Source organism: Macrobrachium nipponense, chromosome 3 (genome assembly GCF_015104395.2).
Source record: "Macrobrachium nipponense isolate FS-2020 chromosome 3, ASM1510439v2, whole genome shotgun sequence".
In the NCBI taxonomy this organism is placed as follows: domain Eukaryota; kingdom Metazoa; phylum Arthropoda; class Malacostraca; order Decapoda; family Palaemonidae; genus Macrobrachium; species Macrobrachium nipponense.
The window spans coordinates 4,853,543-4,865,767 of NC_087202.1; the positions used below are offsets into that span (position 1 = coordinate 4,853,543).

Consider the following 12,225-nt stretch of genomic DNA (forward strand, 5'->3'; position numbering starts at 1 on the left):
TCAAAAATATTATCATTCTTATAATTATGATCAAAATATATACTCAAGAATTTTTAACGTGAAATTGTAATATCGACTTCTGAGTACTTAGTAGATTTTTTTTCTATTTTTTATTTTATTATATATATATATATATATATAGTATATATATATATATATATATATATTATAATAAATTTTTTTAGGTGACTGGGGCGTACGTCATAAGCGATCTGACTCTGGAGACAGGCCCTGTTATTACACCTATACTTACTACTATGATTCAATGAATGTAAGTATCTGTTTTACTTTTCACACCTACGTATACATTATATATATACATATGTATACATATATGAATAAAGGCAAAAGCCACGAAGGAAATTGAAACCAATAGAGTAGCACTGGTGCACAGGCCCTTTTCGACTCCCGTCCTTTACTAAGCTGGTCAGAAAGGTCGTTATTATAATATTCCTGTTAACTAAAATACCAATCCTTTCCAGTCAATGATTATGGCGCTGCAGGGATGACCACCTCGGCTGAATTTGGTAATATCCTCACTACAACAGACGCTACGGCATCTTTCGCACCAATCACAGAACCTGCCTATTATACTACCACGAGTGGGTATGTGGATATAGTCCCTAATCCGGAAAAAGTCGAACTCGATAGGACCTACTTCCCTGAAACGTGGCTCTGGGAAATCGTTGTCATTAGGTATGTCTGAGTTTGTCATTAGTTATGTCTGAGTTCGATCGAATCTTATGCTTACAAAATAGTAGTTAGTTAGTTATTTTATTGACAAAAACATACAATTATTAGTACAAATTTGTCCACAAAGAGACATAATACAAAACAAGCAAAGTGGACAGTAATCTCTTCTGCTCTTGCAAGTACATGGCCGACAAAGAAGAAATACATCAAGAAAAATACAACTTCAAGAGCAAATAACATAAGCCTATAAGACAACAAAAAACGAAAAAAGGGACTTACTACAGAGAAAAAACGTAGTCACATCGCCATCCAGTATCAAGTCCTAACACACATAATGGTTGAAGAAAATGAAAAGTTTATTTGAAGAAAAAACTTAAACAGAAGACAAAGCCCTACATTACTCATCATAAATATGAAGAACTTCATAAACATATTATGTACCCCAATCAACAATATTATCTAAAACAAATACCCCGTAGGGTAGTAGTGCCTTCAGTGTACCTCGTGTGGTACACTGTAGTCATTACTTAAGGTTCTTTGCAGCGTCCTCCTTGACTGTACCTCCTTTCATATTCTCTTTCTTCTATCTTGCTTTCCTCAGCCCCCTCCTGAATAACCGCATAGATCCCAGCACTTGGCCTTTGGCCTCTGTCCTATATTCTTCTCTGTTCTAAAACAAATCGTCTGTCTCTAATGCAAGTGGTAATGGAGCGTGATTAGTAAAAAATTTGTATGAGTAAGTGACAATAACTTGTATGCTTAAGGAAGGTTATTAAGGTTATTATATTATTATTATTATTATTATTATTATTATATTATTATTATTATTTATTATTATTATTATTATTGTTTCGGAAGGAAGGAGACCCTCTCGTAGGCAAATTTTGTTAAAAAAAGGTTGCTGCTTCAGCACTATTAATCTTGTGGAGAGTCTTCTCTATTTTTCTGATGAGAAAGCTGTCTTCAGAAAAATAGCTTTGCTGCAAAGAAGCTTAATGCCCCATTGAAGACTGAAACCTAAAACACTTTCACTGATTCGAAATTTGTGTGGTGTTTGATATTGGAAGTCTTTTACCTATGATTTCGGCTTCTGTTATGAAAACGTTTCTAACCATCCCCCGTCTATTCCTCTTAGTAAAGTAACAGTTTTCAAATTTATTATTTGTTTAGACGGGAAAACTGTGCGAACGATGATTCATTTCTCTCTTTGCTATCCGGAGGCCTTTTGCCTATCCTAAAGGCTTCTGTATTTATGTAAAATTTGCTCAACTAGAAAATAAGCATTATACTGAAGCACTTCGAACGCCTCTGCCCCTGTCCCACAGCGAAAGTGGCGAGACGGTGAAGGAGGTCGAACTTCCGGATCGGTGACGACGTGGGTGGGCGAAGCCGTCTGCCTCCATCCGGAGTTGGGCATCGGACTGAGCCCCAAGTCCTCCATCACCTCCTTCATGGCCCTTCTTCCTAGACCTCAGTCACCCAGCCACCGCCCGCAGGAACGAGAAGGTCCCCGTCCTGGTCTCCGTCTTCAATTACCTGACCGAAAGTCTGCCTGTAAGTGATGGATCCCAGAGATGAAATTGCATTCCTCCCAGGAAGGTCTTCCTCTCAATGGTTCGCTCTTCTTTTCAGTGACCTGTAGCTGCCAGTTTTGCTCTTGTTTATAAAAGAAACGATTGATATTCTGTTACACGTGCTTGGCCCTGTAAATATATATCAACACTCACACTACAGAGTCCACGCTAACATAAACGAATAATGATTTCCTCACTCACCAGGTGACCGTTGAGTTGCTGCAAAGCGCAGATTACACGTCCCCGACATATTCGACGAAGACCTGCGTCTCCGGCAGCGGGAAGGAAGTGGTGCAGTTCCTGGTGGTGCCTCTGGAGGCCGGGGACGTCAACCTCACCTTCAGTGCCTCCATCGACACTGCCAATGGAAGTTGCGGCGGGATAGTTGACGTCGAAAGGAGGTACATGAAAGGGAAGAGGAATTTTGGGCTTCCCGTCTCATTTGGCCGAGTTTGGCTCAAACTATGTTAAATGACGTTCTGTCTTCATGTGATACATTAAAAACAAAATAGATACATTTTACTTAAAGACTGAATAAATCTAAAACTTAGTGGGGCAAGTGATGAAATGTTTTACATATATGTGCAGTATAATATACTAATAGCTGCCTTCTTTCAGTGACACTGTCATTCGCCCTTTGAAAGTGAAATTCGTAGGAATAACTAAAGCATCGACACATGGGCATTACTTATGTGGCAGTAAGTGATGAACTGTTGGAAGTTTTCATTGTGGAAAATAATATGTACTACGACAAGAATGGAAAGAGAAGTAAAGATAACATTCATTTGCCTATACACATATATTATTCTGTTGTTAGCAACGTGTGCCTTACATAAGATCAACATTGCATAAGACGGTTACTTGAAGTAGGTTTTTATTTGTTTGGGCAGATGACAGCGCCTTTACGTGGTGCGTCGAAAGTTATCCTGGGACTGTCAACGGCTCAGATAAAATTTACATCTCTGCTTCCGCTGACCTCCTAGGACCGACCCTTGAGGTAAGAAGCATTCCTCCCAGTTGCTGGAGTCAGTATACGGATTGTTGCTATAAATATCACATCTAAAAACTTGGACAATGCCAATCCTGTCACTTAACCCATCAGCAGTTCCTGTAGTGATTCATTTGTACCATTTTTTAGAACCTAGGAAACCTGATCCGAATGGCCTTATGGCTGTGTGAACAAAAGTTTTATGCTGAACTTTGGCACACCCCAACCCCCAAACTATACGTGATGCAATACCTGGCATCGTCAGGTCAGCTCACTCCCAGTGTCGAGGATCAGCTTCTGAACTATATGAAATATAAAGGTTAAGCAACAACTATTGTTAGTGAGGGTATGTCTGGTAATGGTTAGATTTAAAACATCACTTATACTGCAGCATGCATCTATATATATATATATATATATATATATATATATATATATATATATATATATATATATATATATATATATATATAGATATATATAATTATTATATATGTATATCAAATTATATTTGTCATGTCATTCAAAATCCACATTTCTACTAGAAAGGACCTGATTATTATCACGCTTTTAGAATGCACAGATTAATCCAATGACAGAAGTATTAAACTGCTAGAAATACCATGACAGTTTCAATCATTGTGAATATTCAATCATTGTGAATAAGGCCAAAAACATAGACTGAGTTGTCAAGTTTATAAAACGGGTCATTTTTAGGTAACAATTCGACTGAAATCTGAAATCATTTTTAATGTCATCACTCATAACCATTCCCTGCGTTGTCTTAGCTAAACTAAGTTCTGTGGATAATAAAGCTGGAACCTACTGAAAAATAGATACTAAATAACTAACAGGGTTCAGTCAACAGAGGCATATGCATAAATATGTGTTTATTTCAATGAAATACAATTTCTGTCCTATAGGCTACCAGCAAGAGCTACTCTACCAGCACACTGACGGATCCTTCAGCGCCTTTGGTAATTCGGACGCCTCAGGATCCACTTGGCTCACAGCATTCGTGCTGAAGTCCTTCAGTCAGGCTGATAGTTACATCACTGTGAGTACAGACACTCATGCATTCTTGTTGTACACTACAGTGTTATATATATACGCTAAGGTTCTCTCTCTCTCTCTCTCTCTCTCTCACTCTCTTCTCTCTCTCTCTCTCTCTCTCTCTCTCTTATACACAGTACTCGAACATCAACACACAATGCACACATAAAAGAATGACACACACACACACACATATATATATTATATATATATATATATATATATATATATATATATATATATATATATATATCATATATATGTATATATATATATATATATATATTATAAATTATATACATACTAGTACATATAGTTTGTGTATGTATGATATACATATACACATAAACATACATAACTACATACATAAAAACTATTCATGATATATATAATATATATATATATATATATATATATATATATATATATGGTATTTATATATATAATATATATATAGATATATATATTATATATGTATATATACACATACATCCATACACAAACTATATGTATGTACACACATACATACTAATATATATATATATACCATATATATATATATATATATATATATATATAATATATATATATAAACGTTCATGTTGCGTCAACACAATCATCAGTCTGCAATAATTAAAATTTTTACTTAAATACAAGTTAAAATACAAGTTAAAAGTACAAATTACCAATTCAAGAAAAAAATTCGCTAAAAAAAATTAATTTAAAAACTTTAAAAATACAAACAAAACATGAGTAAGTGAGAAAAGGCTACCTATTCAAGGTAAGGAAAAGAGACAAGTGACCACAAATGTTAGTACATACCCCGACAACACTTAGGCCAGAGAGAGGAGGATACGAAGAAACATTAGAGTTTAAGCCTGGAGAGAGGTGCTTGATAAATAAAGACTCAAAGGTCGTTAAGTAGACTGTTTGTTTAGTAGTGCCTGTTATTGAAAAATGCTTTTTTTCCCATTAATTTTGCACTTGGATGCATGAGTTCTTATATTAGAAAATTCAGGATTGGATATTCTTGTCCCTGTCCTATAACTAAGACCTAGATGGCTATAATAACGAACCTGCAACAGCCTTCGAGGAATTCCAATGTTAATTACCAAGGCATCTGGGCATTGAAATTTATATATTATGTTGGATCTCATGAATTCTTCAATATATAAAGTTGTATTTTATTAAGTAAAATTTTATTTATTGCAGACTGATGATGTGTTAACACAACATGAAACGTTCTCATATAAATAAAGCATGGTTCTTAGACTGCTGTCTTCCCTTGGGACTCCTGAATGTTTTATCAACGATTTTTTCCTGATGTATTCTATATATATATATATATATATATATATATATATTATATATATATAATATATATATATATATATATATATACATATACACATATATAAATATAACAAAAAGATATCTGTATGACTGTCACGTTAATTTTAATATTCTCAAAAAAAAAAAAAAAAAAAACACACACACACACACACACATGACAGGCGCAGCAATTTTACATACTTATATTTCAACTGTTGTCGCTCAGATGGACGAGGAAATCTCTCATCTCATCCAAAATTGGCTGCTGTCCCTCCAAAGCGAAAACGGCTGCTTCCAGTCTGTCGGCTTTGTGCATAACACCAACATGCAGGTAAGCCTGTGTCACTGGTTTGTTTGCTATTTCTGTGAAACTGCTTTTCGACTTTTATTTGCTAAGTACTTTCTTCAAATATTCGAGGCGTAAGGTAGAATTCTCATAAACTCCAGAGTCATGCTTGTAGCTACGATTTGATGTTTTTTTTTTATCTAAGACTTGTCAGCAGTAACAAGTCAAAGGTTGGGTTTTCTTCAATCGCCCAGAGTATGGCTGTATACACTACATAAGTCCAAACGACCCATACATATTTACCGCCAGAAGAATTTGGAGTGTATTCGCCACGAAGTTCTTTGTTTTAAACATTTCCAGTAAGTTCTACAGCGTCGTCCGTATTTGCTGTTTACTGCAATCCAAATATCGACGATTCTATAAATGACTGTCTCTTGGAAAGAATTAGTATTGCTTAATATTTCTGGGAAAGGATTAGCATTGCTTAGTATTTCCTCGAAAAAATTAGTATTGCTTAGTATTTCTTGGAAAGGATTAGTATTGCTTAGTATTTCTTGGAAAAGATTAGCATTGCTTAGTATTTCTTGGAAAGGATTCGTATTGCTTAGTATCTCTTGGAAAGAATTCATATTGCTTAGTATTCCTTGGAAAGGATTAGTATTGCTTAGTATTTCTTGGAAAGGATTAGTATTGCTTAGTATTTCTTGGAAAGGATTCGTATGGCTTAGCCTCAGGATTCAAAAGCTTCATTTGCTATTTGTGGAGACTGCAATGCAAAGCACATCGAGTGGCTAAATTCAATGTCCACAGGTCAACATGGCCGGTCTGCTCTCTAGTTGTGTGTATGCCCCGATTTTGTCTAGCTGGTGGAGGAACCCACGTATATTTCTGGTAATAGATCAGACCTGATGTTAAGAAAATTCAGGATGATCTTTTTACCTGGGGTGGAAAAGAGTCTGACAGGTTTCTGCGTTTTGTTTTTTAAAAACGTCTCTAGTGTGTTGCTCCCAAGATCAGTATTTATGTTGATGTATCTTTGCGGATGAGTGCAATCTTAGTAAAGAGTGGCTTATGTGCAGACTCCAGTAACTACAGGCCAATATCTATTCTCCCTGTGCTCTCCAAAGTTGCTGAAAAACCTATTTCTAAGCCACTATATAAGTATTTGGAATCTAAGGGATTGTTAGCTGATAGTCAATATGCATATAATTGCAGAAAGCAGTTAGGTACCGATGCTCTTTTAGGCTTGACATGAGATTTGCAAGAGAACCTTGATAAGGGTTTTGAGTGCAGAGTAATTCAAATAGATTTTAATGCTGCTTTCGACTTAGTAAATCATAAGGTACTTATTTATAAACTTCAGAATCTCGGAGTGGGTGGATGTGTTTTAGAATTACTTCAATATTTCCTCACAGGTAGGCAGCAGCGAATTGCTGTTGGTGGGATCTGTAGTTAACCAAGACTTATCTTGTCCGGAGTTCAACAGGGTAGTGTTCTTGGTCCACTATTATTTTTGGTGTATACAAGATGTAGATGATGCGACACTTGTGGGTGTAGTGAAGTCTCCACTTATGAGAATCGAATCTGCCCTGAGCCTCAATTGGGACATGGACCGGAAGAACTTGTCCTCTCACAAAAAAATATCGTATATCACTAAGTGGCTAAGGACCTGCTCGGTGGAAATCTACGCCGATGACCCTTACAACCTGCCTCCAAAGGGCTCTGCTGACCTAAGCCTACCTGCGGTGTACCACACGGCAGAAAATGCCTTCAAAACAGCAAATTCTCTCTCAGATATAATTGGAAAAAACTCTTAAAAAATTGAGGAGACAAATGATAAATTATCAAGAATCTGGGACGTGATCAAAGGACTACAGGAATCCCTAAACAGCCTTAAAACGGTGGAAACAAAAAACCTCACACGGATCTGGGATGCGATCAAAGGAGTGCAGGGATCAATAGACAATCGCACAGATAGCCACCAGACTACTACAAATGCGGCATCCAGTTTTTCCTCGCCTCCCAGCAACACGGAAGTGCCCCGTTCCGAGGGGACTGTTGATCCCCCAACCTCTTCTCCCTCCCCAGTGCCTCCGGTGGAAGATATATCTCTGGTGATGATTACTAGCCCTCGTAATCCTCCCCACCCTATCTCTCCCCCCAACCCATCGTAGATGCAGATGAAACTGATCAATGAGGGGTCTGGCGGCTGGCAGATACAAACAAGCAGAAAGAAGAGAAGAACCTCTCGTTTGGTTCCGCTGGACCGGAGCCCAACATTCGTGTTTCACCTCGCCCGACACCTGAGAAGAGATGTCACGTAGTAATTCACAATCTGCGCTCATCGGTGACGCTAGATGCCATAGTGGAGAGAGTCAAGTTTCTCATTGGCTCTGACCCACTCATCTCTCACGAACTCCCATGCAGGATTAAACATAAAGTGGCTTACAGGATTACCTGCCTATTTCAACACCTCGACGTTCTTAAAGGCGAGAATTTCGGTCCTAATATATTAGTTTCAAGATACAAACTAATTCGGGATCAACCACCCCAAGGGGAACTTACTGACACTCCAACCAGGGTCATTTCCACCGCAAGTGCCAGTCAACCCCCCACGGCGAGTGACTGCCCACTCCCCCTGGCTAACCCCCCATCCACCCAAATGATCTTCGCATTCATCTCCCATCTTCGTGAGTAGCCATGGATACATTAAACATAATCTCTTGGAATGTTTTTGGCATCAAGGGGAACATTGCTCTCCTAAACATGTTCTGCAAAAACTTCAAAGGCATCATTGCATTGCAAGAAACGCTCCTCTGGCCACATGACCTTGCCATATGCGATTCAATTCATGAAGACTTCAGAACCTTCTCGACTTCATCGATGCAAGTTACAGATCAAATCCTAGCCGGTCGCCCGAAAGGAGGCCTTTCTTTCCTGTGGCACAAATCATTAGACAATACGATAAAGGTGATGACCTACAGGAGTGACAGATTGCTGGGGCTTCAAGTGACAGTAGGGAACTCTAATATCCTAATTATTAATGTTTATATGCCATGGGAAAATAACAATGATTTTGATCATTACTGCATGATCCTAGGGGAGTTACACAGTATTATTCATGATTCTCCTGCTGATCATATTTGCATAATCGGGGACCTTAATTCTCACCCCACAAAACAATTTTATAATGAACTTACTCGCTTCTGTCAAAATCATGCTCTCCATGTTAGCGATGTAATGCTCCTTCCTCCCTCCTCCTATTCATATGTACATAATAGAGCGGACGCTATTACAACTTCCTGGCTGGACCACTGCATCACATCTCCACAACTTCATGATTCTATTATGACCTGCAATATTCGCTATGATCTTGCAACGGGCTACTATCACATACCATTACAGGTGTCATTCAGTACCCAATCCCTCCCTACCGTGAACCCCCTAACTGATCGCCCACCAGCGGTAAACTGGGATTTTAAAAATCAACAGAAAACCAGATACTTTAGGGCGACCACGGAAACCAGGTTGCGGTCAATAGTTCAACCGGCAGACACCTTACTTTGTACTAACACAAATTGTAGAAATGACCACCACAAGAGGGATCTGAATGAATTCTATTCGAACATAATCTCCACTTTGCTTGCTTCGGGCAGGACTGCCTATAGATTTCGTCAAGGTAATTCTCGTAATATACCTGGATTGAATGACTTGGTTAAAGATCTGTATACATACTCACGAGAAATGTTTTTACTGTGGAGGCAAAATGGTAGCCCCAGGGAAGGGCACACTGCATTGCTAATGAGACAGGCGAGAGCGCAGTTCAAACTTGCTCTTAAGCACTGCAGGTTAAATGAAAAACAACTAAGAGCCGATGCAATGTCTAGAAACTTAGAATCTGGTGATTATCCTCGTCTTTGGAAAGATATCCAGTCTTTAAATCCCAAAACTAAAAAGCTATCACAGAGAGTAGGGGAAGCAGTCGGAGACGAAGCTATTGCAAGTATGTGGGGCGATCACTTCAACAATATCCTGAATTGCATAAATGATCAAGATTCTTGAAGGGATGTAGATAACCTCCTTACTGACAACATTCAATTTCATTTTGCAGACCGTATTTCGCCAGGTAACATCAGCGATGCCATAAACAGCCTACCTAATAATAAAATCGCCCGGCTTGTGAGTCTTCCTGCAGAGGCCTTCAAACTCTGCCATCCGATAATTTACATTTTGCTAGCTGTCCTATTCAATGCGTGCATAATTCACCGGTTTCTTCAGACTCCCTACTCTTAGTTTCACTTGATACCATTAATCAAAAACAAGCTAAAGGATGCAGCTGACCCTGGCAACTACCGGCCGATTGCAATCACAACGATCGCATCGAAGATACTTGAGTCTGTTCTTCTAGTGAGACTTCGCCCCTTTCTACCACACCACTGACAACCAGTTCGGGTTTAAGCAAACCACTCAACCGACACCTGCATATACATACTGAAAGAATTTTGCTGAACTACTACCTATCATCAGCTTCTCCTGTTTTCCTTTGTTTTGTAGATGTGAGAAAAGCATTTGACAGAGTAAACTACCTGAAGCTCTTCCTGAAGCTGCATAAAAGGGGCCACACCCCTGTATCTAATTGGCATTTTACATTGCTGGTTCTCCACACAGCAATTCTGTGTCAAATGGGGTAACGTATTATCTTATACCTTCGGCTCCCTAAACGGGCTTCGGCAAGTGGGCATTCTCTCTCCATGCCTGTTTAATACGTACACAGATGCCTTGAATGTCAAACTGAACTCGCTCCCAATTAGGATGCACCGTCAATGAAACAACTATAAACAAACCTCTGTTACGCCGACGATATGGTTCTGATTTCCCCATCAGTGCAAGGTCTCCAACGACTCATCGACACCTGCCGCCAATATGCAGAGGAATTTGATATAATCTACAACGAAACCAAGACCCAATGCATGTCACTGCTCCCGAGATCGCTTAAGCATATTGCAGAACCTCAAATTTTCCTCGGAAACCATCGGCTGGAATTTGTGCACGAATTTCCGTATTTGGGTCACATTATCACCGACGACCTAAAAGATACTGCAGACATTGAACAGAGGCGTCGTAAACTATGTGCAGCTGGCAACATGATTGCAAGGAGGTTTGCCCTCTGTCACCGAGACGTGAAACTGCTGCTATTCCGCTCGTACTGCTACAGTATCTATGGGTGTTCCCTCTGGACGAACTATACCCGAGAGACCATGAGACGCATCACTGTTGTGCACAATGACATTCTGAGACGCCTCACAAACACTCCCCGCTACCACTCCGCCACACAAATGTTCATAGAAAACCACCTGGACAATTTAAAAATCATTGTTAGGCGAACAATGTCCAGTCTGGTAACCCGAGTGAGAAACAGCAGCAACTCGCTCATACAAAGCATCCTAAGGAGTGAAGCAAGAAGATCTAAATTGTGGGAAAGGGATGGGAAAATGAGGCCTTTGTCCCCTAAAGGACGTAATCTCTGTACTGGCAAGATGTTATCTGCAGTTTTTGTCATTATTACATTTATTGCTGATTTTTTAATTTTTCATTATTACTGTGATACCGTCAAGTTAAAGTTTTATTTACATTTAATTTATGTATTAAGCCCTCTGGACCTGAACTACTGTAACCACCTAGGTCTCTAGTTGAAATTTGAGTTATATAATATGTGCACCAACTGTTATTACTCTCAATGCATCACCCAATATTATTACTTATTACCAGTATGATGATTACTAGCTTTTATGCTACCTCAGCTATTTTGTGGATAAGTGCTGAGTATTCATTTTCTTTTTCTATTTTATCATGTCTCATGTATCTAGATTGTGTATGTAACTGTCTGTATTTTGTATATTCAATGTATATGGCCCCGAGCTGAAATAAAGCATATTATTATTATTATTATTATTATTATTATTATTATTATTATTATTATTATTATTATTATTTTATTATTATTATTATTAATGGTGTAGTGACTGTAGTCGTTGGGGGTATGAGGTTGAACTCCAGTAAAGCGAAACCACTACTGATTAGCAGATCTGATCTTGTACAAATTTTCCACTCCATCCTCCCCTTCAAGTGGACTCACATCTTACTTTTGAGAAACGTGTAATGAAAGTTTCAGCAAATGCCGTTTGAAATTAAGGTATTTTTCGTTGGGCCTCATATATATTTATAACAGTGATAAGATTAATGCAACCTGTTTTAGGTTATTTCTGCTTCTTTTACTAGAATACTGTTCTCCGGTGTGG

The 12,225-nt window shown here is 38.4% G+C and overlaps 2 protein-coding genes across 2 annotated transcripts in view; both read left to right on the forward strand.

Annotated features, from left to right (window-relative positions):
* The window catches only part of LOC135222122 (alpha-2-macroglobulin-like), a 149,352-nt gene that overhangs the window by 24,261 nt on the left and 112,866 nt on the right, over positions 1-12,225 (forward strand). The window lies entirely within an intron of this gene.
* Positions 1-12,225, forward strand: part of LOC135222120 (alpha-2-macroglobulin-like) — a 31,566-nt gene that overhangs the window by 15,419 nt on the left and 3,922 nt on the right. Inside the window, 9 exon segments of the mRNA XM_064260289.1 lie at positions 483-696; positions 2,019-2,056; positions 2,059-2,147; positions 2,149-2,247; positions 2,472-2,668; positions 3,165-3,264; positions 3,406-3,574; positions 4,179-4,312; positions 5,867-5,971. Coding sequence (XP_064116359.1) covers positions 483-696; positions 2,019-2,056; positions 2,059-2,147; positions 2,149-2,247; positions 2,472-2,668; positions 3,165-3,264; positions 3,406-3,574; positions 4,179-4,312; positions 5,867-5,971 — 1,145 coding nt within the window.